This window comes from Rhinolophus sinicus, linkage group LG04 (genome assembly GCF_036562045.2).
Source record: "Rhinolophus sinicus isolate RSC01 linkage group LG04, ASM3656204v1, whole genome shotgun sequence".
NCBI classification, from domain to species: domain Eukaryota; kingdom Metazoa; phylum Chordata; class Mammalia; order Chiroptera; family Rhinolophidae; genus Rhinolophus; species Rhinolophus sinicus.
In genome coordinates this window covers 186,248,478-186,275,298 of record NC_133754.1, presented here as the reverse complement: position 1 = coordinate 186,275,298, position 26,821 = coordinate 186,248,478, and the positions used below count along the sequence as shown (strand labels likewise).

Genomic DNA, 26,821 nt, shown 5'->3' with positions numbered 1-26,821 from the left:
CTGACGGGTGGCTGCCCCAGCCCTGTATCCACCAGGGACAGCCTGGTCCCTAACGTATGCTCCTCCCACCTGCACCTGCCAGGGGCCGGTGAAAGCCAGGTGCTTTCTGTCAGGTGCTTTCCGTCGTTACCCGCCCCCCAGTCTCCCCCACAACCCTCCCAGGGGGGCGAGCATCTTCAGCTTGCAGTGACCTGATTCAGAGAGGGCACATGCTGCCCACACATGAGGTGCAGCGGGTGTGGGTCACTGTCACCGTGTCTGCCTGAGTTTCAGTATCCTCACCTATAAAATGGGGACACTGACAGATCCACCTTACAGAGCAGTCTCCGGGACTAAATGAGAGCATACCCAGAGGCTGCCTCGCCCAGCCCATGCTGCGAGGGCCCGGGACCAGGGCCGACCCCAGCCCTGCTCGGGAGCCACAGACAGTACTCACTATGGGGGGCAGGGCCCGGGGGCACAGGGCTCCGGCCAGGCTGCCGGCTGCGGGCTCCCTCTGCACCGGGCCGCCTCCATCCACTTGTTCCTGGCCTGGTCCTGACAACGGTAGGTCACCCAGCGCAGCCCTGGGAGGGAAGAGGGAGGCCAGGCCACTCCACGCAGGGGGCAAACCAGGCTTCAGGGGAGCCCTGCCCCGGGCCTCACCTGCCCCACAGCTCACCGAGCAGGACCCCCGAACGGCGGCCCACGCCCAGGCCTGCCGCTGCTTAGGCCGGAAGTAGGTGAAGGTGATATCTGGGCGGGTGAGGGCGCCATACTCCTCACCATAACGCCTATAAACCTGCACAAGACACACGGCAGGCAGGGAGCCTTGTCCCGTGGGGTCCCTGAGGGTCGCTGTCACCGCCACCTCGCCCGAAAGCCTCAGATTTTTCACTTCTCTGTCTTCATATTCTTTTGCTCAGCACATAATGCCTGATGCTGACCGCAGGCCAGGTTCTGGGGACAGGACACGACCCAGCCTCCAGGAGCTCACAGTTTGGTGGGGTAGGGTAGTGACAGATAACCCTCAAGTAGCTGGGAGGTGCAGGACAGGGTCTGCACAGAGTATTGTGGGCTCTAGGTGGAGCAGGGCTGGGGCAGGTCAGGAAGGAGCGCCCAGGGGCGGGGAACAGGGTGTCCAACAGACAAGGGTCTGGGGGCAAGACCAGAGCAACTCCGCTTCTAGAGCAGAGGACGAGGCCCAAGGGGTTGATGGGAAGGGGGCACCAACTCCTTAAACTGCCCATGGCCCGAGGAGGCAGGACTGTGACGCAATCCCCTTTCTACAGAGAGTGACACACACCCATCAGTGGCAGTCAGGAGGAGAAGGTGGGTGACCCAGCGTGCTTGTCCAAGGACAGCAAAGCTGGGGAGGGAATGTTCAGATTCCAGTTCTGGCCCTCACAGTGCCTCTCCCTTTGTCCCCAGACTTCGGGGTGTCTCACTTTCCCACCATTAGGATGGGGCGTCCCCAGCATGCACTTTGTAGCAGTGGCGACCTTTCGTGGTGCACATATGGGGCACCAGACATTCTGCCACATGCTTAACGTACATTGTATAAAAAGACAAATGCTCAGAACTTTACAATGTAGGCGTGCCCAGTCCCATTTTGTAGACGGGGAAACTGAGGCTCAGAAAGGTTTAGTTCCTGGCCCAAGTTCCCACAGAGCCAGGCTTCTGAGCCCCAGGCCACCCTGCTTCCAGCTCCAGGGCTGTCACTGCTTCTGGATGGACGCCCCCATGGTGGCTCTCTGATCTGGGCGTCGGCCCAACCAGCCTCTCCCAGGGTCTCGCTCCTCACACCCTCGTTCAGCCAGGCCTGACACAGGCCCGAGCCCAACTCCACTGGCACAGAGCCACCCAGCAGCCCCCCGGGGCCTCCGGAAGGAAGCCCGAACCCCTACATAGTTAGCAAGGCCACTTGAGGTCCGCCTGCCCTCCAGCCTCCTCGCATGGGGGTCCCGTTCCTTCAACCCTAACCACCCCTCCTGTGAACACAGTGTTCCCTCGAGACACTTCCCACCTTCCTTGGCCAGGCAGCATTAGCTCGTGTCAGACCCCGTTCCTGGGGTCTGTCCCTCCCACCTTCTCTCATGACTCCAGGGACTCCGTGGGCCTGAGCACAAGTCCCTTATGCTCCCCCCAAATGCCCACTGGGTAAAGGAGCGGGTGAGCGAGTGAACGGATGGATCAACAAACCCCAGGAGGAGGCCCTCCTGGTCACCTGGATCTCCATGTCTTCCTGGGTGGGTCCCGGGATGCGGATCTCCTCCAGATGGGGCAGCCGGTCCTTGGTGAGGGTCACTCTGTACTCAACGCGGCTGTCCTCCAGGAGGGAGGGGTAGGTGGTGCTGGGGGAGATGCTCGCATTCCCAGCCACGACGTAGCGCCCTCGGATCCGCACTGCTGTGGCGGGAGCGAGGCCCGTCAGCATGGCGGAGCCCCCACACACCAGAGGTGGGCGCTACCCCCTTTCACAGAAGAGGTCCTGGCTTAAGGAATGGGGTGGAGGTGACAACTGGGCCAGCAAGATATAATCTCCACGGCCACATGTGCAGCTGTTCTCCCCTGGGTCCCCAGAGCCCCCAGGGAACAGGCCCTTCTGCTGTCTCAGTCAAGGGGGGGGTCTCTGCAGCGAGCAGGGCACCCCCTCCAAGATGCCCACTGGCGTCTGAGCACAGGCTTCCCCACAGCGGTGCCTCTGCGCCTCCTTCCAGATCCTGGAGAACACTGTGGCCTGCTGCCCTCACCTAGTGCTCTCACGACTCTAAAGGCAGGTTCGGAAGCTGAAGGACCCCAGGGAAGGTGCCCCCACTCGGGGTTTAAAGGTCAGGCATGAGTGTCCCCTGGGAATAAAGCCCCACTGTGACACTGGGCAGTAAAGAACTTGGCCCTGCCCAAAGCCAGGTCTGACCTTTGCCCTCGGCTTCCGGGAGGAAACATGTCACCTGGTAGAAGTGTCTTTGTTTAAGGTGGGGTCTGGCCATTCCAGAATGACCAAACATGGGATCTAGGGGGCTTTGGGTCTCACAGCATCAGTCAGCCTGGAGACGGGAGACTGAGACCATCCACGTGAGCAATCCATCCATCCATCAGTCAGTCATGCCGGCATAACGAAGCCCCGACAGAAAATGGACACTGGACGTGGGTGAGCTCCCTGGGCTGGCAATACTCTGTGCATTTTGTCACATTCGACGCTGGACATGGGACCCTCCCAGCTCTGCCCTGGGCGTCTCTTCTTTGGCTGGTTTTATTCTGTTTCCTTCCCGTCACCAGCCATAACCGGGAGCATAACAGCTCCACGTCCTGGGACTCCTCCTTGTGAACTGTCCAAGCTTATGGTGGTTTGGGGAACCCCTGAACTTACAGATGGCATCAGAAGTGAGGGCATCGTGGGGACCGTGCCCTCCATCTTTTGCGGTTTGGCTAACTCCAGTGGGCGTCCTCTGGCCAACTCACCCAGGTGTGTGAAGAGAGGCCTGTGGTTGGCGATGTATACACTGGTCAGGTTGGGGGTAAGTGTCAGGAATGAGACATACTCTAGGAGGAAGCAGAGGAGGGGGGTCTCAGGTCACTTACACCATAATCAAGCGAGCAGGTTTCAGCTGTACAGAGGAAATGGCCTCAACACCGAGAGCTCACATGCGGAGGTGAGCCTCAGGAAGTGAGTCCCGTCAGAGAGGGCGATCAAAGCCAGGCTGGAGGGCCCCCTGTGGGGGCGCAGCCCTGGACAGGAGGAGGGACCAGACCCAGGGTTTTCAGCGCAGCCTGGGGCCTGCCAGAGGGAGGCAGGAATCAACCCCTCCACTGACCCCTAAGCACTGACTTTGCAAATGACCTGACATCTTCTGTAAGTAGATCAAGGTCAAGGATTTTCCAGGTATCACATCCCTCCTGATAGGATTCCTTGAGCAGGAAGGGAGAGGCCAGCCAGCCCAGGATTGCCCAATGTCTGTATTTTGTCTGCCTCGCAGCTGCAATGAGCACTGTTACTGACATGCCACAATCCCAGTGGCGGCCTGTTCACCAAAATCTGAGCCATGTGGGGACATGGCAATTTGGAGGGTGGAGGCCAAGGCCCGCTGGACGCTCTGGGGCTGAGCCAAGGCTCTGGGCTCCGGAGGCTTCTCAGAGGCTGTGGGGGAGGGAGGCGGGCCCCTACCTCTGGCTCTTCCAGCCGTGAAAGAGCCGTTCTGCAGGCTGCACGTGCTGTTGTCCCCGCCACACACCTGGCACATGTCTGGCACCTGCTGGGAGTCCATCCTGCCATCGCAGCCAAATGTCTGTGCAAAGGAGAGTGGCAGGTGAGACCCAGGGGCCTGGCATTGGAGGGTGCTGGCCCCTGACACCCATAGCTCTGGGGCTCTGATTCACAGAACAAACTGGGCACATTTCTGTAGCATCTGATGCCCACACAGGAAGCAAGCTTAAAGGACTTGGCCACGTCACAGCACGGCTTGTAATCGTCCACTGACCCCAAGGTTGGCCCTGTGTCCCGGCATCAACCTGTGCAGGCTGTGCTGCAGCTTCATGGGGACCAGCACCCCGCATACCTGAGCCCCAGGAGGCCCCTTGGCATCTTAGCTTCAATAGAACAGGCCTTGGGGCCACAGTGGACAGAAGGGCACCCCCAGTGCCCACACAGGCCTACCCTGCAGCTGCCCGACACGCACAGGCTCAGGGTCCCATCCTCCTGAGGGCCACTGGGCACACACCGGGTCCCATCCAGGAAACTGTCCCCACGCCTTACGATGAAGCTTTCGCCAATGGCCCAGCACATGTATGTGCACAGAGGGTCCCCTGGGAAGGCAGAGGGATGAGGAACCCTGCTGTGAGGGTGGCAGAGACTATGGAGGACCAGGACGCTGCAAAGCAGGATCGATCCAAGTGGGCCCTCACCCCTGCCAGCACCACCTACGTTCACCCTCTGCCTTTGGGGCAAGGCTTTCTATCTTCCACCTGCCCTGCATCCTGAGGCAATGACCATAAACATGACGACGTAACAAATGTCACTGATTTAGGAGCCAAGGCGCACACTCAGCGCTTCCCACGTCATCTCGCTGAATCCTTCCAGTAACCTCAGCAGGGAGATAGATACCGCTCATATCTCCATCTTACAGATGGGAAAACCAAGACTCAGAGGTGATCTACGACAAGGGGCCGAGCCAGGACGTGCCCATGGTCTGTGTGACGCAGGGCCTGAGTCTCAGCCCTGCTCTCAAGCATCGGAGTCATGGTGGCGGGGCCCCCAACCACTGTCCCCTCCCAAGGGCCTGGCTCCCCGTCCACACCCCGCAGGACGGCCCCACCTTGACTGTACTGCACAGCAGGGCCCCATCGATAGAAGGAGGAGTTGCCTGGGGACAGGTGGAGCGGCTTCCCGTCGGTCTGGGCGCACTGCTCGGACATGAACTCCAGCTGTGTCTTCTCGCAGGCCTGGCCAGAGGGGGCAGAGGACAAGCACAGAAGGGGCCTGGGGTGGGGGGCTCAGGCCAGGGGCTCAGGGCAGGGGGCCCTTGCCACTGCGGACAGCAAGGCTCCCTGCAGTGCGAGTGCCCAATGTGGGTCTAAGCCCAGGTCCTGCTGCACCTCAGTTCCCTGCTCTGAAAAGTGGGGGTGACAAGAGTCTTTCTCTGCTGATGGGGGAATTCCAAAATTCATAAGGACACGGGGCAGGGCCTACCAGCCAGCAGCACAGAGGAAGGCAGGGCAAAGGGTGGCAGGGGCCTGGACTTCAGAGACGGGCTTTTCTGTGTTCACTGTATGTGCCTCTAGAGGCTGGTAGTTAGAAGAGTCCTGGCAGCATAGGCTTCGCCATAAAAGCCGCAGCGCCGACGCGGGCAGGCAGCTGCTGTTTTGCACTAGAGTCTGAGAGGGAAAAATCAGAGTGGACAGGCTGAGCAGCGGCTCGGTCCACGGCTCTCTCTGCACAGGGCCGCCCCTCTCCCCTCTCCCCCTGGGCCCCAGGTGAAGACTCTCTCTCCGGGTCTGGCCTCCCGTGACTGCCTGGAGAAGGCGGGGAGGGAATGTCTCACCAAGTGCACTTCTTAACTCAATGTCAAAGGAATCGTGGACCACATCACACGTACTGTGATTACCGTGATCTGAGACAGACAGTAAGTGCTGGGGAGGACATGGAGAAATTGGGGCCCTGGCTCATTGCAGCATGGGTCAGCTGCTGCAAGAAATGGTTTGGAGGTTCCTCAAAGGGTTGAACATAGAATTACTGTGTGAGCCAGCAATTTCACTCCTAGGTGTAGACCCAAAAGAATTGAAGACAGGACTCAAACAAATCCACGTGCACACAGGTTCACAGCTGTACTATTCACAACAGCCAAAGGGTGTACACAGCCCCAATGGCCATCCCACGGTGAATGGGTGACCAAAATGTGGTCCATCCACACAATGGAATATTATTTAGCCATGAAAAGGGGTGAAGCATGGATGCATGCATGGATGATTCTTGAAAACACGATGCTGAGTGAAAGACGCCAGATGCAAAAGGCCACATGTATGATTTCACTCATGTGAAATGTCCAGAACAGACAAATCCAAAGAGATTGAAAGTAGATTGGTGGTTCCAGGGGCTCGAGCGAGCGGGGACGAGCAGTGAACGTTTAACGGGCCCGGGGTTTAACTTCGGAGGGATGGAAATATTTTGGAACCGCGCAGAGGTGGTGGTTGCACAACACTGTGAGCTAAATGCCACTGAATTGCACACTTGAAATGGTCGATTTTATGCCATGTGAATTTCACCTGAATTTATAACTAAAGAATCGCTCGTGGCTTCGCAGTGCTGAACTGGATTGCTGCAAACGGAAGGAGGGGCGTTCTCACTGCAGAGACTCAGGTGCCCTGGAAGGCAGTGGCAAGGGGGCAGGGAGGGGGACACCTCAGGCTCCCTGCTACCGTCCTGGTACATGCACTGTGGTCCCAGTGGAGGTAGAGTAGCACCCTCTTCACTCTCAAAGGTGCCCTGGTGTGAAGCATAAATTACATCCACCCCTGGTCCTTGGTCTCCTCCAGACCCCAGGCTGCCAACCTGACCCTCTCCCCCTGCCCGGGAAGCAGGCCTACCTGGGTGTTACACATCTCAGCCTGGAGGTCATTACCTACGCACGCGCGCCCCCCAAAGGCAGGTCTGAAAATGTCCAAGAGACACAAGGCATGAGAGGTGACACACTGCCCCCAGCCCTGCAAGTGGAGCCACCACCTCCCGGTCTAGGAGAACAGCACCCCCTCCTGGCGGTACCTAGGGTTGTTGCACTGCCGCCTTCTGATGACCACACCTCCTCCACAGGAGCGGGAGCAAGGACTGGGGGGGCCCCACCCAGACCAGTGCCCGTGCACCGCCTCCATGGGGGTGAGCTCTGCCAAGGAGCGGCAGTGACCCTTGGAGCACCACTGCAAGAGAAGGACAGCAACCATCTCCCACACCCACAGCACCCCCCACACACAGGGCACCTCACACCCGCAGGCACCCCACATCCAGGGCACCCCACACACCCAGGGCACCCCACACCCACAGGCACCCCACACCCACAGGCATCCCACACACCCTGGACACCTCACACCCAGGGCACCCCACACATCCTGCCCACACCCATGAGCACCCCACACCCACAGGCACCCCACACACCCTGGACACCTCACACACAGGGCATCCCACACACCCAGGGCACCTCACACCCAGGGCACCCCACACCCACAGGCACCCCACACACCCTGGACACCTCACACCCAGGGCACCCCACACATCCTGCCCACACCCATGAGCACCCCGCACCCACAGGCACCCCACACACCCTGGACACCTCACACACAGGGCATCCCACACCCTCAGGCACCCCACACCAGAGGTTGTTGCCATGTACACATGAGGCATCCTGCTGCCCACCCTCCTGACCAGGTGACCGAGGACAGCTCCAGGGTCCTCTGCCCTGGCTTACTGATGTCCTACTGGCTCCTGCCCCAGGAATGAAAGCTGCCAAGCTTCAGGTGCCCTGTGCAAACACACGTGAGTACATGCACACACACACTCACACACTCACACATGCCTTCACTCCCTGCTCTGACCTTCTCCAGGCCACACTCTGTCCCATCCAGGAGAGGAATGAGGAGGCGGCTGCAGCTGCTTTGATCCAGGGGGTCTGTGTGGCAGGACAGAGCCTGGCATATGTCCTAAGAGAAGGGACAGGTGGTCAGCTCAGGGGCCACCAGGGCCTGTTGGGTCAGCGTCCAGCCTTCACCGTCCCTCCCAGACTGCAGGACACAGTGACACAGCCAGTACACTGCTCTGTGGGCACCGGTGGCTGGGGAGGATTAGCATGCATGGGTGACTTCTCCGTTGGGTTAGGGACGGTGACCAGGGCCCACAATCCTATTAGGGGTCCACACAAATGTTTTCATTTCTTTTAAAATCAGAAGAAAAAAACAAGCTTTTAGGTCAAGAAAACATTCTAGTATATAACAATGTATTGGCATTTATAACAACACATAGAAGTTCTTAAGTTCTATAAAAGCTCTAAGACATAATTCTTAATATTTTGTATGGAGGAAGGGCCAAGGCGAACGTCCCTGGGGCCCAGGAACGTCTGTGCAGTCCTGGGAGGAAATCTGTCTTTGAGGTGCCGCCCCCTTCACCTCCCCTCCCTCTGCCAGCTGACGCCAGCTGTAGGGGTTCAGCTTATAGATCACTTCCTCCGGGAAGCCCTCCAGCTCCCATCGGGTTGGAAACCTTTGGTAACTGCCCATGTAGGACCAATGTCCATGAGCTCAGGAGCCCAGCCAGGGCAGACTCTTCATAATTTGTGACCCAGACGAAACGAAAATGTGGAGGCCCTTGTTCAAAAATTAAGAATTTTGAGAGGCAACTGACAGCCTGGCACAGTGGGTGCTCACAGAGCACGGTGGGACATGAGCTGGGCGGTGGGGGCTGTTGGGTGTGGGCAGAGGGAGCCTGCCGCGCAGGGGCGGCTTGGCCGGACTCACCAGGTTCTCCCTGGTGAAGGTGCAGGCAACCGCTGCAGGGCCAAAGGCGACGCGGCACTGCTCGTCGGCGCCGTAGTAGAGACCGGGGTGCGCCTCGAGAGGGAGCCCCGCGGGGCCGGACGGCGGCCCGGGCGGCGGCCCGGGCGGGTCCCACACGCAGCTCGCCCGTCCTGCGCTGCGTGCGACAAGGCACCGGTTCAGGCCACGCGTGGACACCGGGTGGGGCGGAATGGGGGAGTGGGCGCGGGAGGTGAGGGCATGTGGAGGGGTGGGGGGTGACGCTGGGCTGGGACAAGGGTTAAGGCCTGGGCAGCGCTGAGTGGAGGTGGTGCCAGAGAAGATGGAGGAGCGACGGAAGGGGCATGAGTGGGGAATGGGGCAGGGGGAGCTGGACTCAGGGAGGGGATGGGATGCAGGGGTAGGCACAGTGGACGGCGAGGTTGGAGAGGTGGGTCTGCGGAGGGATGGAGCGGATGGGGGAGAACTGAAGGGTGGGCGCAGGAATGGGGTGGGAGGGAGGGGTGAGCGCAGGGAGATGGCGGAGGTTGGTCGGGGGCGGGACGGAGTGCGCTCAGAGAGGCGATGGGGGCCCATGGAGAGGTGGGCGCGGGGAGGCAATGGGAGTGGACAGAAGGTTGAGCAGAGCGGAGAGCCGATGCAGCGGGGGTCGGGGGACGGCAAGTAGGGGTGCAAACCAAGAGATGAGGGTGGGGACGTGGGGTGGGCGGGGTAAGGGAGGCAGCTACCTGAGCAGGTGTAGCAGCTGCCGGCGGCTGCAGGCGGACCATGTGAGGCCCCCGTGGGCAGGCTTGGCGCCGTCAACCCCCATCACGTGGCCGCTGGGTCCGCAGCCGCTGCCAGACGCGCCGTCGTGCTCCAGGCCGAAGCTGCGCGGAGGTGGTGGCGCTGAGGGCGTGGCGCTGAGGGCGTGGACTCCTCGCCTCGGCAGGGCCACCCTCAGGCCACAGCACGCGGCAAGTTTTCAGACCCACGTTTCAGACCCCCGTTTTCTGGTCAAGCCCTGGCTTGTCCCCGCCACTAGCTAACTCAGGAGCCAGTGGCATCATCGCTCTGCCTCAGTTTCCCGCCTGTGGCTCCTGCATCTTTTGGCAGATAAATGTCAAGAAACTTGAGAAATGTGCAGGCTTGACTAATGCATGGTGTTGTAAGTCTGGGGAGGATGGGGCTCCAGGGCCCTGGGGGATGCTGGCAGGGATCACTTTCTTGATCTGCCCCTCTCCCCCTCACCCCCGTGGAAAACTCATGGACTGAATGTGCAGCTCGGGTAAATACAAAGTCTGAGTAAGTATACGGACCTCTGGCCATCGCTCCCACTCCCAGTGGAAGGCAGTGGGTTTCAACACATTTTCACTTCCAAACAAGATAGATGCATTGTGTTGGGGGTGAGGGGAGAGGTCAAGTGGAGATTTGGGGGGCTGGAGGGGTGGTGGAGCGTGGAGCTGTTGTGGGCTGATGTGGGGGTAACAGCCCCAGCCTTGGCCCTGAGCCTGGCACCCACGGAGATGGGGAACACCCAGGGAATGCCCCAGCGCGCTCAGACAGGTGCGGGAAGGGGACAGGTGGGCAAGGAAGATCTCATTTTTCACTTTAGGAAATCTTTGTGCTGTTTGAATTTTACAGCAAGTGGGTGTTACTTTTATAATTAAAAGACTGAAAAGCAAAAAGCAAACAACCCGCCACCTTAGGTAAATGGTAGTAGGTGGGAGTGAAGATTTGCCTACAAGGTGCATGATGTTGTAACAGGAAAAGTTTGGAAACAACCCAAATATCCAACAGTAGGGAGCTAATGAAATAAATTATGGTGCATACAAAAAAATTTTGAAAAGATCTGGGAGAAATAGTTACATAAAAACTGCAGGTAACAAACCAATATACAGTATGATCCCAATTTTGCAAATAAAAAACTGTGTGTGTAAAGAAAAGACTAAAATTACATACAAAATGTGAACAGATGTTATCTATAAGTGGTGGGATTTGGGGTAATTTTTACAGCCTTTTTCTTTACCTGAATTTCATACAAAACTTATTTTCTAATTCCTAAGTTTGTTTTGCTTGGTTTTGGGGGGAAAGAAATGTTTCCTGTAATCCACAAGTATCAGATTGCCCAGCCCTTGACCCTCACCCTCCCTGGTCTGTTGGGGTCAAGGGCACAGGCTCTTTCTAGCAGTCTTCCAGGGTCCACTGCCAGCCTCAACCCGGGGGCCCAGGTCAGCCCATACCTGTGCCCAATCTCATGGGCGATGGTGACACCCAAGTCAAAGCCAGTATCTTCAGCGATGATGCAGCTCCAGGAGGAGGAGCAGGCGCCCCCCAGCTGGGTGACCCCCCGAACCTGCCGGTTACCATCAGGCAACTCCAGGTCAAACCTCGGAAGAGAGAACAGACACCTGGGCGGTGCTGAGATGCCTGCCCACCGCCCGGCCACCTGGGCAGAGAGCGGCTCCCAGGAAGGGGCTGGCCCGCCAGCAGGCAGCTCGGCTACCTGGTGATGTAGAGGACCAGGTCGGCATGCTGGGGGTCTGTGTCGTCCCCGGGGTTGACAGTCCTGCTCCACTCACAGACGCTCCGCAGTGATGAGGTGATGTTGGCGGTGATGTTGGGAGCCTCCTGGGGGATCGGGAACAGAGCCCGCATGTATGAGACCTAATAAATGCCCCACGCCGACTGCTGCGGGCACCTCTGTCCTCACAACAACCCGTTACTCTCCCACGTTACACACGAGACGGGCTCAGCAGTGCTGAGTGCTGAGTGCTGGGCAGCTGAGTGCTGAATGCTGAGTGCTGAGTGCCGGGTCTGGGTCCGGCTGGCCGTAAGCCCGGCCGTCACCCCCAAGGGTCTGGGCCACGGCAGGAAGAGGTTAAAGAGGACAGAAACGGGTGTTCCAGGGACTCTGGGCTTCCAGCTTGGCACCTACCTGGGGCTGCGTCAGGACGACCATCTTCACCAGGTGCACTCGGAACTGAGCCCCTAAGGATGGGTCCCTCAGCAGTTCCGACCCCTGTGGAAGGGCAGGCGAGAGAGGTGACACACGCGGGTGGGCATAACTGGCCCCTGGCAGCTGCTGACATCTGGGGCCCCCCAGGGGAGAGGGCCTGGAGAGGATGCATCTTCAGCATCAGTGTGGGGGGGCACCCAAAATGCTAGTCCTTGCACTGGGAGACAGCCACAGCCATAGCTGTGTTCTGGCTCTCCCTTTGCTCAGGGCTCAGGAAGGTCAACCAACATGAAGAAACAACAGGATGCAGATAATTGTCATTAGTCTAGAACATTCCATTCAAACACTGCTTCTCTCATGGCTTCTCTCTGGCCTTTCTTATCTCTGTTTATCTGCCTGAAACATCTCTCTCCTCTCCCTACCTCCATCAGGCAGCACAAGGGCCTTCCCCTCCGAGAGCCATTTCCTGGGCACCCCAATGAGAAGGGACCCCCAGGCTCCCGCTCACTCGTATCTGTCAAGATGCCGATTGTGGTGGATTTCCACCGCAGTCCTTTGCATCAGCTTGTCCTCTGAACGAGACCCAGCACCCAGACAGGTGTGCGCCCCTCACGGGCCTCAGCCGACCCGGGTCTGATCCCACCTGTATGCTCAGGACCCAGTTCGCTAAGCTCGGAACCTCAGTTTCCTCTTCTGTCAAGTGGAGATGAAGCCTCCATGGTTGCTGGAGGACTTAGGAACAATGAAGCTGGCACCAATGACGACAATGGCCATTACCACGACCCCACCATCTGGCATCGACCACCAGGTGGTCCTCGGTCCTCATAAAACATGGCGAATGACCCAGGGGAGCATAGGCTTAATGAGCAAATTTCGGCATATTAGAAGTGGGGAGATCCCCAAAGCTCGAAAACAACAGCTTCTGAGTGGCTGAGAGGAAGCATTTTTCACCTCCGCGGTTTACAAGGGGAAACCTAAGCCGGCTTATTCTGGACGTGGACCAAGTCTGCAAGCAGGCGAGACCACATGAGTGTGGCCCTGGGACCCAGCCTCCCTTTGGAGTGGGAGGTCCTGAGAACACAAAGGGGACAGTGAGGGGTCAGAGGGACTGGGGCGCCGAGACAGGTGGAACTTTTCCTTTTGTCCAAAGTAGGTGGGCATACCTGAGGCTGGGGGACCAAGTGCTGCTAAGTGCCCCATATTTTACGGGGTTTTCCACCCTCCAGGGCCAACTTATAAGGGGGGCAGCTCCAATGAGGTACGGCCAGTATCCCCTCCCCATCTCTGTGACAGACTAGGGCATGGGGCAGGGGCCTGGGGTTGTCTGCCATCCGCTGAGACATTTCCTACATGTCCCTAAAATCCCTTCAGTCAGAATTTTTTAAAAAATTGTCAGTGTATGAATTGTGTCGATTTCTTGGATCGTGTCTAACTTCATTGCACTGGGGTCGGCGAAGACAACCCAGCATTCGTCTCCTAATGTGGAAACTTCCCTGGCAGCCTAGCACACAGTAGCGGGCGCGTGTGTGTGTGTGCGTGTGTCGTGTGTGCGTCTCTCACTGTTGGGCACTGGATTTCAGAGCCCATTAGGTGAAATGCCACCACTGGGTCACTGAAACACCTGTGTCTCTGCTGCCGCTGTATCTAACAGTTAGTGGGGGACCTGCCTCCTGTCCCACCTTTACCCTAAAGCCAGTGGAGGGGAGGCCAGCAGAGATGGGGTGCATGCAAGATCAGAACTGAGAGAGGCCAATGTGGGGCAGCCCCCTGGTTGCTGGGCAGCGCTGGCCAAGGTGCCCATGGGTCTAATGGACACGGGGGGCAGAGGCCAGAGGCCAGACTTGAGGTTCGCCCGGTGAAAGGACTCAAGTAGCAAGAAGCTGTGAGTGGCACTAGGGAACAGAGAGGGGTCCCCGGACCTCACCCACCTCCTCTCCAGGTGAGAGAGGGGGAGGAGAAAGGCAGGAGCAGACCACCCCTCCACACCCCAGGGCCCGGAGCCCCAAGCGTGACCTCGACCTCAGGCTGACACCCGAGTTCAACCCACTGAGTTCAAACTACCAGATGAGCCAGCCACTGACACTCACCACAAGCCACGAGCCGTGCGGGCCAGTGTCCAGCGGTCCCTGAGGACACCCACGCCCTGCGGCCCCGAGGGGCACTCACCATGTTGAGGTTGGTGAGCACGTAACGCTCCGTGTCCTCCTTGTGAGCCTGGTGGACATCAGGGCCCACAGCCACCAGCAGCTCCAGGTGCAGGATGCTGCCCTCGGCAGCGTGTCTCCGGAGGCGAGGGGACGAACGGCCTGGCAAGGGAGGAGGCAGGGCTGAGAGCAGAGGTTCTGGAAAGCAGGTGACCTGTGGCTTTGGCCGGCTGGACAGCCATCCCCGTGCTCCTGGGCTTGGAGACAGTGGTGGAGCCTGTCTCTGCCACTGACCGCTTTGGGGCTGAGGGAGTCGGCGGGCCCAACACCCAGCTTTCTCATGGGGAATGCGGGGAACATCTGGCATGACAGCCAGATGAGTGGCCTGTCCTGTCCCACTCACAGCCTCTCCCCCGGCCCTCCTGGAGCCAGCCTCTCAGCACCCAAGGTTTCTGCTTTCTCAGACACCCATGAACGGAGTTGGGGCATTTTGGGCCCCCTCACCACTCAGGAGTAAACATGCTCAAAGGGCTGAGGAGACCCAAACTCTCACACGTGACTTTATGTTGTGACTGTGAGAACCAATGGCGGCTGGCCAGCTAACAGAGAGGCTGCCGGCTCTTGGGAGGACGGCCTTCTCAAGACACTTCATGTCACCCCCACCCCTGGTGAAGGAGGCAGCAAGGAGACCCAGCTCGGGCAGGAAGGAGAAGGTGAAGAGCTGTCCCAGGGCTCGAAGGGAGCAGCGTGGGGCCCTACAGGGTGGCCCCCCGAGCCCGTCCTCACAGGCACAGGTGAGCGGGGACACATCAAATCGGGGCACTGCAAGACAGGAGGCCACCTCACTCACCCCTACTCGGCCCTCCGGTCCTCGTGCCAGGGGAGGGGCCCAGAGCTGTGCCCTTTGGTGAGAATTCGTGGGGAGGGGCGCCAGCCTGGGGCCCAGGAGCCTGGATTCGGGTCCAGCTCCTCCCGGCTCGCCGGGTGGCAGAGAGCAAGTTGCCAACCTGGGCCTTGCCTGCGGGTGTTGGTGGGGGGGTGGGGACAGCACTTGGCCCACTAGTCTCGCCTTGGAACACGTGTTTCATGAGTGAAGTCACGAACCCCGACAGGCAAAGCGGGCACAAAGCAGTTTCTGTGACCTCTGTGGAAAGCAGGAGCCCAAGGGTTGCCTCACCATCCTTTTCCACCCATACCTCTCACCCCAAAGTAGCCCCCAGAGGGCTTGGGGACCCCAGGCCATGGTGTCCTATCCCTCCAGGAGGGGCAGAGCGGAAGGACCCTGGAGTAAGATACACAAGTTCTCGGCCCCCACACCCCACAGTCAGCCCCCGTGGGCCCTCAGCTGGCCCTTCCCCCCAGCCCAGTCCGCCAGCAGGACCCCCACTTCTAGCACGGCCCCAGGTATCGGTCAGTGTGCATCCCACCCAGACCACAGAGAAGTCAGTTACAAGTGGGACACCCCTAATTCTGTCCACCCCAACCATAAGCCCGCCCTGTCTCTGGTCCCCACCAGCCTTTTGAGCAAAGTCACCAAGGGCCCTATTCAGAAAGGGGGCACACACCCTGTGAAGTCCACAGACACTGTCCTTGAGCAACAGGGGAAAGCTGGACCCAGTGCCTATCCTGCTTCCCACAGAAGAGATAAGTATTTTCAGCTATGGCCAGAAACCACGAGAATTCCTGAAAATCAGTCATCCCAAAGGGGGCCCAGGGGCAGAAGGGACCAACCAGCCAATTAGTGACCATTCCCTTGAGATACTGAGCAGAATCCCGGGGTCAGAACACAGCTCGGTCCAGAACACCCAGACCAGTTTTTATCAACTTTGCAGGAAATACCAGTTAATTAGCAGGGGTGACCTTCTCCCAGCAGAGCGACCAAAAATCCAAGAGCCTGACTCAATGGTGAGATATCACACAGGCTCTGAGAAACCCCCTTGCCAGGAAGACACAGGACACGTACCCTCTAAGGTAGCATCAGGACCAAAGTAGGAAATCACTTCCTTGGGCTCCAAAGCCTGAAGAAATTGCTGTGGGAGAGAGAGGACAAGTGAGGAGACAGAAGAGGCAGATGGGAGGTGGGAAGGGGGCAGGGCAAGACAGGGGGGAGGGGAATCAGCCGGTGAGGATGGAGGTGAACAAGAGCTCGCAGGGGTTTAGACAGTGTCTGCCCTTCCACCAGGCGAGCGGACAGTATGAAGCCAGCTCCTTCCTCAGTGAGCACATTTCATCCTCTGAAACCACAAGCTCAGATTCCTCCACGCAGTGCAAACCCTGAAGCCAAAAGAACACCCCCACTCTGCCCAGGGGCTGTTTGGCAGCCCCCTCTCTCCCCAGACAGCTTCAGCACCCAGAAGAGCTCCGATCCCGGCCCCAGGGCTCTTGCAGATTCACGTACCTGCTGGACATCGGGGAGTCCCCAACAGCCCAGGAGGAGGATCACAGAAGTGAGAATTCCCCAGGCGTGAAGCTCACTCATCCTCAGGAAAGCCAGCTGGCCCCGGGAGAGCCACTGGGACTGGAAATCTGGTTGGTGTGAAATGTGACAAACCCCGCTGGGCGGGACCATCAGGCTGTGTTGACTCTTGGGAGCTTCCTCCCAGAGCAGGGGCTGTGGGGCGGCAGCCAGCAGGCTTCTGCTGCAACCGTGGCCTTGCCCTGGGCTGGTCTTGGTTCAGAGCACCCCACCTGGCCGTGCACCCTGGGCGGGGGGGGCTGGGCCAAGCTGCCAGGTCTGCAGGAGGAAGCCCCGGCCCAGGGGTCCGGAGCTGCGGCTTGTTCAGAATGCTGTAATGCAGGCTGGCTCCCCGCTGACGAAGGAGAGAGGCTGCACCAGAGGCACCACCGTTCAGGTCTCCAACAACCTGCTCTCCTCTGCTGACACCCCTCTTTTCCATGTGTCCCTGTCCTGTTCTCAGCCAGTGCAGACCCCAGCCCCCCTTCCACAAACAACCCTCTGCCTCATTCCCTCCCGCTCAGCTGTCACCCATGCTGTGCCTGCACACCATGGACAGAGTCACAGAAGCAGGCTGGGTGGCACCACACTGCACTCGGCATCACAGACCACCTGGCAGTCCACTTTCCAGAAGGTTCTTGGTCACTCTCTCCAAAGCACTGTTACACAATCTCACATCTCCAGGACGCCTCCCCCAATTCAGAGGATGGCAAACAGGGGCGTCTCTGGTGCTTCCTGCCTGCCTCGGTCCCCTTCTCCTCATCCTGTTACGAGGTCCATGCCCCATCCACCCATTTGGGCCCAACCCACTTTCCTTTCTCAGGCATCAGAGAGGCATGGTGGTCTGAGGCTCCCCCTGCCCGTCCTGCATCCCCCCCTTATCTTTCACAGGCATCCCACCCCAATTCATGTTGTGTACTCCTAACCCTATCTGTGACTGCTTCCTGGAGACCCAAACTGACACACTGTCCTCATGCAAGCAGCTGGCCCTGACGTCTGTAATCGGTTCCAAACTGGTCTCTGCTTTCTCTCTCATCCTCTCCCCATCCCATTTCTCACACAGAGCGGAAGTGGCCTTTCTAAAACGCAAGTCAGATTGCGTCACTCCCCAGCTTTAAAACAATCGATGTCTTCCCTTTGCCCTTTCCTGCAGACCTGAGGCGCCATAATCTATGATTGGCGCCTGCCCGCCCCTCTGCCTGCATCTCCAACCGTGCCCCTTGCTCTGAGCTGCAGCTACATCAGCCTACTTTACCCTCCTCAACTACGTCAAATGCTTCGCTGGTCCCTCTGACCCTCGGTCTTCTTCAGATTGCGTGGACACTTGCTACCAGTCACGCACTGGTGCTGTCTTCACCGTGTCTCAGCTGAACACACCGAGAAACACATTCAAGTTTCAGCTCAAATGTAACCTCCCCCAAGAGGCCTCAGAACCCCCTCTAAGTGGCCCTCCAGGTAAAGTTGCCACATTTAAAAAATAAAAATCAGGACACTCAGTTAAATCTGAATTTCAGATAAACAACAAATATACGTATATGTTTAGTGTAAGTATGCCCCAAACACTGCAACCGCTGCATGGGATGTATTTACACTAAAAATTATTCTTTATCTGAAATTCCTATTAGTCTGGGCCTCCTGCCTTTTGTTTGGTAACCTTACTCATGTCAATCTCTTCCACAACATCTCATTTTATCATCTTCATTGTAGTTGCTACTATCCGAAATTATCTTGATTTATTATCTGTATTTCCCTGAAGCCCCCCACTGCCCCCCCACACACACACATTCAAATGGAAGCTTTCGTGAAGTGAAGGCCTCACCTGTGTTTTTAATCAAGGTATTGTCAGCGCCAGGCTCGGACCGCTAGTCATTTATTATTGTTGTTTTTATACAAGCAATACGTGACAATGCTTACAATACTTTATTATCGGATGCAGCTGAAGTGCCTGTGCAGCCCTGTGGCTCCGGTAAACCTGGTTGTGCGACCAGGGGTCCCACTTCCCGCTCCCGGGCCTCAGTTTCCCCACTCCATACGACAGACGCCCGGTGAGGCTGCACTGGGGACAGCCCATGTGGGCGGGGGCGCCCCGCCGCGCCGCCCCCCGCTGCCCCGGGCCTGGCCGCCAGCGCCCCCTTGCGGCCACCTGCTCCGCGGCGCTCCGCCGGCCCGGCCGCGGTGATACACCGACAGCTGCCCCCCAGCTCCCTTCCGGCGCCTGCGTTTCTCTGCCCCATCCCGGATCGCGGTGAGATCCCGGGTTTACCTCAACCCAATCCTAGGTCGCCGAACCCGGACGCCGCTCGCTGCGTGGCGGCCCTTCTCCCACGCGGGCGAAGACCCCGGCCTCGCCCCGGGCCGAGCGGAACCAGAGGGCAAGGCCCGGTTTCCAGCCGCGCCGGGAGCGGAGTACTTCCGGGGACTGAGGCGCACATGTCGGGACGCGCTCGGGGTCGCTTCCGGGGTCGCGCTCACGGCCCGAGAGGCCGCTTTCCCTCCAGCTCGTGAGTTGCGGCGCTGTCCTGGGACTGAGCTCGGCTGTCGGAGCCCGGAGCGTGGGCGACGCGCCTGACTGGGCACAGGGGCCGGGCTCGGGGAGGGTCGGGGGCTCCGATTGCCGCCGGCCTCGGCGTGGGCGCCGCGCTCTGCTGTCAGGCCCTGGGGACCCTGGACAGTGCCGGGATGGACAAGGCGCTGACCCCCAAGCGCGCCCCAGGCGGCCCGGTGGCTGAGCCAAGGCTCGTCAAGAAGCGAACACAGAAGAAAAAAAAGAAGAAAAGATTCTGGAAAAACAAAGCGCGAGAAGTAAATGACAAACCGGGAAGTAACCCCCAGGTTGTGGCGGTGCGACCTCCAAAGGCACCGGAGGACTTTTCCCAAAACTGGAAGGCTCTGCAGGAGGTAAGACGTGGGCCCCCCGCCCCGCAGTCCTTACCGCTCATTGGCCGAAGCTGTTAGGAAGTAATTCCAAAATGAACTCTTAAATTAACTAGAAACACGAAAACGGGTTGCTTAGCATCCCCCGGGCTCAGAGGGAAATAGTCTGTTCATTCGACAGGTACTTAAGATGCAGAACGAGAGTTTCAAACTCTGTAGGAATAAGGAAGTGGGCGTCAGATATGCATTGTAATGAAACAAGCAAAATCACTTCACGACAAGTGACACAGAGGAAAGTGAAAAGGGGCTTTTCCCCAACCGTTTGAAAATGAATTTGAACGATGCCAACAGGAAGTATGTGTAGACGTGATTGACGTGTGTGTATATATATACAGACACACATAAGTTTTTTTAATCTCTTGTGCGTGATTTCCAAATGTGTCATGTATTTTATTTTGGGTCCCATTAGCTGCTGAAACAAAAACCCCAGGCCCCGGAAAAGCCTATTGTGATCTCTCAGATGGATTCCAAAAAGCAGGCCAAAATGAACCAAAACAGAAAAGCAAAGAGAGAGGAGGTGGGGACAGAAAAAACAGACCAAGAGGCCACAGGAGGCCCTGTTCCTCCAGAATCCCTGGGGAACAGGAAGGTGCCAGCACCTCCTACAAAAGCCAATGGAGCAGAGCACAATGAGAAAGGATCCAAGAAAAGGACAAATGGTGACATTGCTCCAAAACAAGGGGACATCAAACATAAGAAGCGGAAAACGAAGGTGACTGCAGCCTTGGCTCCAGCCCCGCCCACCGAGTAAGTACTGGGAGCAGGTAAGTAGAAACGCACCTCGGCTGTGCGGACTGGCACCTCGGGCACCCCACCCTGCAATCAGCCTCCGTCATCCTCATCACTGAGAACAAAGTCAGCGACTTAAGGCCTGTCTGCTTACGGAGACCAAGGCTGGGGGCCCGTCCTGCAGCCCCGTCCCTCACCTGGTCCTGATGCTGTTTGCTTCTTCGTTTATTATCTAGAATGTAGGCATAGTGAGGGCAGGGCCTGTTTCATTGCTGCTGTATCTCCGGAGCCCAGAACAGAGCTGGGCACTTAGCAGTCTCCAGTAAAGATTTGTGGAATGAGTCATTGCCAAAGCCAGCAAGATCCAAGTTGGAAACCACTTCCTGCGTCTTGCCACTTGGATGGTTTGGGGCATGTCCCCTGGGCCTCCTTGTGTCATCTGTGGTGTTACTGGGGGGGGGGGGGGGTCTGTGAGCTGCGACATGCTGGCTCAGTGCCCAGCGGTCATTCAAACCCTGTGATGACCACTCGTGGGAAGGACCAGGAGTCAGTGGCTGCCTCTGAATGGCTCAACTAGAGGTGGCGTGTTTGTAAGGCAGGCTGTCTGCGTGTCTCCTGGGTGTTGAGAGCAGTTGCTGAAGTTTGTAGGGAAGGATGGTTTGAGCGCCTGCCTGTGTCCTGCCAGGCATGCGCTCTGGAAATAGAGTAGTCATGACAGGCCCCTCCCTCTTGAGGCTGATAGTCAAGTAGGGAAGACAGATCATAAACGAGTTATTTCAGTAATTCCATCAGTGTGGTCAGAATAAATCCAATGAGGGTGAAGGTGTGCGAGCAAATGGCCAGAGGAGCGGGTCCATTCAGTGGGGTCAGGACGACATCTCTGAGATGACATTTAAGCTGAGCGCAAAAGATGGATTTCACCAGGCAGAAGCTTACACCCCTGCTTGGGTGTCGGAGTTTGAGTGCGGGCTAGTGGTCCTTGCACCTCGGTGGGGGGTTCTGTTTGCGTTTCATAGTCTTGTGTTTACCTGTGTTTCCTACATGTTTGATAATGAACATATTTTGTACTTAAAAGGAAAACGTCAGCTTGCAGTCATTACTCCTAGTGTTGGGGTACACTCTTTGTGTGTGTGTAGTCCCTAAAGTTTGGATAATGAGCGTATTTTCTAATTGAAAGGAAAAGTGAGGAAAGGAGAGTGTCAGATGAGCGGGAGAACAGGAGCAGTTGGGCGTTTGGGGCCAGACGGTTGTGAGTGCGTCTCCACCAACTGCATGGTCAGCCTGTTCCCCTCTCTGCCTCTTAGAGAAGACATCTGGTTTGACGATGTTGACCCAGAAGATATCGAAGCAGCCATAGGCCCAGAGGCAGCCACCATAGCGAGAAGACAGCTGGGGCAGAGTGAGTGCGATGTGACGCTGGTGAAGGAGCAGGCCTTCGGCGGGTATGCAGGCTGGGCCTGAGCGGGCGGGGGGGCGGCAGGAGGGGCGTTTCCCTCTCCTCCAGCTGAACTGGGCAGGCACCTCCCGGTGTCCCGCTGAGAACGTGTTGCGTTGCTGAGCAGGGGGGTGGGCGGAGAGCTTCCGGTGCTGATCCCTGGGCCTCGCGGTGCGGATCAAACTGGAGCCCTTGGTCCCCTTGCAGCCTGACGAAAGCCTTAGGCATGGACTGCGAGATGGTGGGCGTGGGCCCCACGGGGGAAGATAGCATCGTCGCCCGCGTGTCCATCGTGAACCAGTTTGGGAAGTGCGTCTATGACAAGTACGTCAAGCCGACCCAGCAGGTGACCGACTACAGGACAGCGGTCAGCGGGATTCGGCCAGAGAACCTCAAGCAGGGTGGGTCATTGGCAGCTAATGACCTCAGAAGGGAAAAGCAGTAATGGTTCATTTTCTACCTTCTGTTTCCTGCCGCCATAGCAATAGTCCTGACTGTCTCACCTCCCCTGGGGTCAGTGGCTTTCAGATGGCTCCCAGGCACGTTGCAGCTTCGCCACAGTGCCTCTGAGACACCCAGTCTTAAGACCAGGACACTGGCCCTGAAGTACTTTGTGCCACTTGGCAGTAGGGTCCGAGACAAAGTGTGGTTGAGGACGAGGAAGGCGGCCAGGGTGGGGGTGGGTGGGATGTGGGACAGGTTGTTGGGTCTCGAGGGTCTTTGTGACAACTTTGGGAAGCCGTGGGAAGGTCCTGAGCAGTGAGAGGCCTGGTCTGGCTCAGATTCTAGCAGGTTCCCTCTGGCTGTGGTTTTCAGAATAGACTGTAGGGCTATAAAGTGGAATTAGGAAGATGAGGCCTGAGCTGGTGGTGACCTGCTCAGGGAAGAGGTGACAAGACGTGGCCCAACTCTAATATGCCCCGAAGACCAAGTCTGTAGGGCTTGCTAAAGGGCTGGCTGTGCTGGCGGAAGAGCAGAGCCATCGGGAAGGCTGGGGGTTGGGGGCCAGAAGAGATCCTACAACATTTGGTGTTGAGGTCCCTGCTCTGTGTTTCTCTGGCCCACAGCTCCCTCTTCTCTGCACCTCTGACGTTCTCTGTACACACGAAGCAAGGCGGCCCTCCGCTCCTCGGTACCCCAGCTGGGCAGCCTCTCAGTTCTGGGCTCAAACTGGTCCTGCTTGGGTAGGGGTGGGCAGAGTCACGGGGTGCAGCAAGGTCACTGCAGCCTTCCCCTGGGGTAAGGGCCTGTCCCTGAGGGGTCCTCTGTGAGAAAGCAGGCGAGCGGCCCCAGAGCACCGGGGGCTAGAGCCACACTTGTCACCGTCTGGCAAAGGACCAGTCTTGTTTCTGTCCTCAGTAGGAAAAACAAAACACCAGCCCTGGTTCCGTGTTAGATTCAGCGGTCAGCGGGCTGTGGGACCCCCGAAGGCCCACTCGGCAGGGCTGCTCACGCTGAGGAGCGTGTGGGGCTCCGGCCTGTCCTCCAGAAGTGGCACGTGGCACGGGCTCGTCGCTGGTGGGTGGGTGGGTGAAATGTCAGCCCTCATTTCAGCAGTGCCACCTTGGGCATAGTTGACCCCTGCTCCCCAGATCAGAACTCAGCCTGACCCGTCGCCTGAGGTCTGACCAGAGGTGGGAGGGACCTCTGTCTCCCTCTTAGAATGGCCCTGACTTATGTGTTGCTAAAAACTGCTTCTTCGGATTGGTTTCAGGAGAACAATTTGAAGTTGTTCAGAAGGAAGTGGCAGAGATGCTGAAGGGCCGGATTCTGGTTGGACACGCGCTGCACAACGATTTAAAGGTGCTGCCCTTCCGTGCCACCCCGCACACCTGTGTGTGCCTGCTGGTGGGCGTTTCATCACTCGGAATGTGTGCCCTATGTGGGGACACCCCAGGAACAACCTGTTCTAGGAGCAGCGCTAGGCATTTTCCATAATGGAAATCCTTTGAAAGGTGTCTGAGGGTTCACACTCGTTTTGTCAGTGATAAAACTGAGACTTGGCGAGTTAAGTGCTGTGTCCCCAGAGTCAGCATGGCAGAGCTGGATGCGGTCCCCTTCACACGGCTCTAGCACATTCCACACAGAGCCAGGCCGCTGCCTCTGCAGCTTCCTCTCAGAGGGGAACTGGGGCTCCCGAGGTCAGAGCCCCTTCTGTCGGGAAGTGGTCCCGGCGGCCATTCCCTCACAGCCACTGAGCGAGTGGTCCAGTGCTGCCCTCTCCTCCCTCTCACAGCTCAGAGGGTCCACTTCTGGTGCCCCAGAGGGGTGGCCTCCTGCCTGTGCTCCTTGAGGGTCTGTGCGGTGGGCAGAGCTGACCCGCCTGTCCTGGTGACAACTGCGGGGCAGGCAGGACAGGACACAGCCCTTCCTGGGCATGGGCTGTTCAAACAGTGTTCCGTGGAACCCTCGAGTCCTTAGTGTTGGTCTTTATTACCTTTTTAAAAATCTTGAACTATTAAAAACTAACAAGTCCTCTGGCCGCCGAAACACATGTCACAAGTGTTCTCACCTCAGAGGCCACACTTCCCTCGCCCAAAGCCCCGCCTGAGGCTGTAGATGAGCTGTTAAAATCTGTGATGGTCCATGACGTCCTGTGTGCGCCACCAGCTAGCAAGTCAGGAAGAAGGTGGCTGCTGGTTGATGGGTGACGCTTAGTCTCCCACTTCCCCAGTGTCGAGATTCTATTTTCATTAACGTGGTCCTTCCTGTTGGGTGTCATCTTAAGTCAGTGTAATGTGAGAATTTTCTTTCAGAAGTTCTCATTCATAGCAGTGTGTTAGGTATTGAAACACCTTGTAAGACTCATCTGAAAAAAGGAGTTACAGCTATGAACTAAAAGTGACAATGACCATCACTGTCTTTCCTTCCAGGTACTGTTTCTTGATCACCCAAAAAAGAAGATTCGGGACACACAGAAATACAAACCATTCAAGGGTCAAGTGAAGGTACTTCATAAGTGTGGTCCCCTACGCGGTGCTTGTGTTTTACTGGTTCACGTAACTCTTGGTTCTGGTCCCTGCTGGTTAAATATGTTTGGTTTTGGTTTTGGTTTTTTTAACCTTTACAACTAAAAGAAATTTTTAAAAAAGTAAGAGTTCTAAATGCCACCCTTAAAAGCTTGTGTGACCGAGGGCAGGTTATTTCTACCTTTGATTGCGGATGAGACCACCGGACACGGGTGAGAAGCTGTGTCTGCTCCAGAGGGTGCCGAGGGCAGAGCCCCCTGTGAGATGAGCGGGGACACCGAGGCTGGGGGGCAGAGCTGCAGGCCGACCCTCTGTGGGCTGACAGGGTGTCACAGCCCTGAGTGCCGCGGACACTCGCAGTGAAGGTTACTTGGGTTGGGGTGCAGGGCCCTTGGCTGAGGCGGCGCCTGCACGCCTCCGCCCCAGCATGCTCTCCCCGCCCTGGCAGAGTGGAAGGCCGTCTCTGAAGCTGCTCGCGGAGAGAATCCTGGGAATCAGGCTGCAGCAGGCAGAGCACTGCTCGGTAAGTGTCCTGGGGTGACAGCCCTTCGGATGGGGGGCCTCCCTGACCTTGCATGTGGAGGCGCTGTATCACTGATGGGAGACGTGGTAGGGCCTGGGTGATTTCTCCTGCAGGAGGCTGCTGGTCCCTAAGAAGTGACGTGGCACAGCAGGCTTACGGCGTGTTCACTTCTAAATGTTGGCGTTAAATTAACACGACACTAACCATGTTGCGTTATTTAGAGAAACAGTCTCCAGTCTAGATTGAAGGGCCTTCAGGACTATATGGCCCAGGCCAGCCCGCCCCCTCGGCCCTCGGTGACAGGCCCTGGTGACAGTGCTGAGTGCTGGCACCAGGCTGCTGCGCTGGCCTCAGCCTGGCTTGTGTCCCAGCATCAGGCTCAGCGCGTGCCACCCCTCCCTCCAGTGTTCCTGTGTCTTGTTATGCGAGCACATCACAAGGAGCATGGTTGTCCCCTTTACTCCTTTGGGTTCCTCCTTCTGTGAGTGGGGTACCTGAGTCGCAGGAGAGCAGTGAGGATCGTGCCATCGTCACCGTCACCGGAGCACTGCCCTGCTCAGTTTTCTCCTTCACGTGCCAGCGGCTGGTGCTCAGGCTCAGGAACCGTGGGATTGCCTGGCATGTGGCCGTGCTCGTCACCCACTGGGAGTCATGGGGTGTCCGTGTCTCCTAGATTCAGGATGCCCAGGCAGCAATGAGACTGTATGTCATCGTGAAGAAGGAGTGGGAACGCACAGCCCAGGACAGACGCCCAGCTGCCACCGCTCCAGACAACGGCAGTGGCCACGCATAGCAGGAGCCCTGATGCTGGTGCCACCCTGTGACCTAATCATGGGACAGATGTAGTCTCCCCAGAGCGGTGACAAAATCGTGGCAGCAGGGGCCTGGGGCATGCATGCCGCTGAGGACAGCTTCCCTCTGATTTTTCCATCTAAGACCCAGTCCCACCCACAGGGGAGCGGGCAGCAGGGCAGGGCTGTAGCAGGGTCAGGGGTGTATGACCTGGGCACGGCCAGGACGTGGGCGGTGGGGACTGAGGTGGGAGCGCCTGGCAGCTCTACACTTGGCTGAGCCCCAGCATCAGGACAGGAGTTGGGACTGTCACCATTCATGTGGCGGCCGGCTTCGCTGGGGACTCAGCACATCCAGGGCAGGAAGCGCCCAGCTGTGCCCTGGGTCTGCAGCGCCCTCTAAGGAGGCCCCTTTCCCTCATTGCCATGGTCGATGTTAGCAACTAGGCCAGACTCCAGGGCCGACCAGGTGTCCAGTTTGCTCAGCCTCAGCCTCACCGAGCACTTTCTGTGGCCGCCTTTGGACTTAGACTTTGGGACAGCGTGTTCCCGCTCTTCCCACTCCGCTACTGCCTGCCACGTTTAAACTCACGGTCAGAGCCCACAGTGGCCATGCCAGGCTCGGGTTGCCCCCTAGCGTAGCTACAGCAGTCATTCCCGGAGGTGGTGGCTGTCTCCGGCTAGGACAGACATGCTGACCTCGGGCAGTTTGAGCTGTGACAGTGTGAGGGTCTTTGTGAGACGGGAGTGGGGTGTGGGTGCGTGAAGCCCAAGGCTTTCCTGACAGGGACAAAAGGCCCAAACTCACTGAGGAAATTATTAAACATAAATGCGGTTTTTACTGGAGATGGAGCTGGTGGAGGTTCAGTTTCTTTCCCTGGTTTAGAATGATCTGGAAGGACCGCTGTGTCC

At 57.9% G+C, this 26,821-nt stretch overlaps 2 protein-coding genes across 7 annotated transcripts in view; one reads left to right on the top strand and one right to left on the bottom strand.

The window, feature by feature from the left end:
* ADAMTS13 (ADAM metallopeptidase with thrombospondin type 1 motif 13) overlaps positions 1–18,923 on the bottom strand; it is a 29,955-nt gene extending 11,032 nt beyond the window's left edge. For 2 of the 6 annotated variants that reach the window (XR_012495992.1, XM_074331307.1), the window contains exons 1-19: positions 16,472–18,692; positions 16,037–16,103; positions 14,924–15,217; positions 14,096–14,235; positions 11,909–11,992; positions 11,477–11,601; positions 11,214–11,360; positions 9,720–9,860; positions 8,974–9,148; positions 8,059–8,163; positions 7,235–7,386; positions 7,060–7,123; positions 5,292–5,418; positions 4,634–4,782; positions 4,145–4,265; positions 3,442–3,522; positions 2,207–2,388; positions 646–781; positions 437–566 (exon numbers count right to left, since the gene is read on the bottom strand). Coding sequence is in view for 5 of the 6 variants with exons in the window: in XM_074331307.1 (XP_074187408.1) it covers positions 437–566; positions 646–781; positions 2,207–2,388; positions 3,442–3,522; positions 4,145–4,265; positions 4,634–4,782; positions 5,292–5,418; positions 7,060–7,123; positions 7,235–7,386; positions 8,059–8,163; positions 8,974–9,148; positions 9,720–9,860; positions 11,214–11,360; positions 11,477–11,601; positions 11,909–11,992; positions 14,096–14,235; positions 14,924–15,217; positions 16,037–16,103; positions 16,472–16,642 (2,591 nt within the window). In the remaining variant the exon portion in view is untranslated. Of the gene's footprint in view, positions 1–436; positions 567–645; positions 782–2,206; positions 2,389–3,441; positions 3,523–4,144; positions 4,266–4,633; positions 4,783–5,291; positions 5,419–6,738; positions 6,792–7,059; positions 7,124–7,234; positions 7,387–8,058; positions 8,164–8,973; positions 9,149–9,719; positions 9,861–11,213; positions 11,361–11,476; positions 11,602–11,908; positions 11,993–14,095; positions 14,236–14,923; positions 15,218–16,036; positions 16,104–16,471; positions 18,693–18,791 lie in introns of those variants that run through there. The other 4 variants (XM_074331309.1, XM_074331310.1, XM_074331308.1 and 1 more) reach the window with 4 other exon arrangements.
* On the top strand, positions 18,894–26,755 carry REXO4 (REX4 homolog, 3'-5' exonuclease). Its single transcript, XM_019728947.2, has 8 exons — positions 18,894–19,426; positions 19,872–20,209; positions 21,496–21,633; positions 21,834–22,027; positions 23,341–23,429; positions 24,500–24,574; positions 25,044–25,118; positions 25,792–26,755. Exons 1-8 carry the CDS (start codon positions 19,208–19,210, stop codon positions 25,909–25,911), a joined length of 1,248 nt encoding a protein of 415 aa, XP_019584506.2. The 5' UTR covers positions 18,894–19,207; the 3' UTR covers positions 25,912–26,755.
* The last annotated feature ends 66 nt before the right edge of the window (positions 26,756–26,821 follow it).

What these genes read in the sequence shown, in the direction of transcription:
- REXO4 (XM_019728947.2), top strand. Translation starts at nt 19,208, where the DNA reads ATGGACAAGGCGCTGACCCCCAAGCGCGCCCCAGGCGGCCCGGTGGCT. An exon ending in GCTCCAGCCCCGCCCACCGA is followed by an intron (nt 20,210 to 21,495) that starts GTAAGTACTGGG and finishes TCTGCCTCTTAG; the next exon opens with AGAAGACATCTGGTTTGACG. An exon ending in CGCTGCACAACGATTTAAAG is followed by an intron (nt 23,430 to 24,499) that starts GTGCTGCCCTTC and finishes CTTTCCTTCCAG; the next exon opens with GTACTGTTTCTTGATCACCC.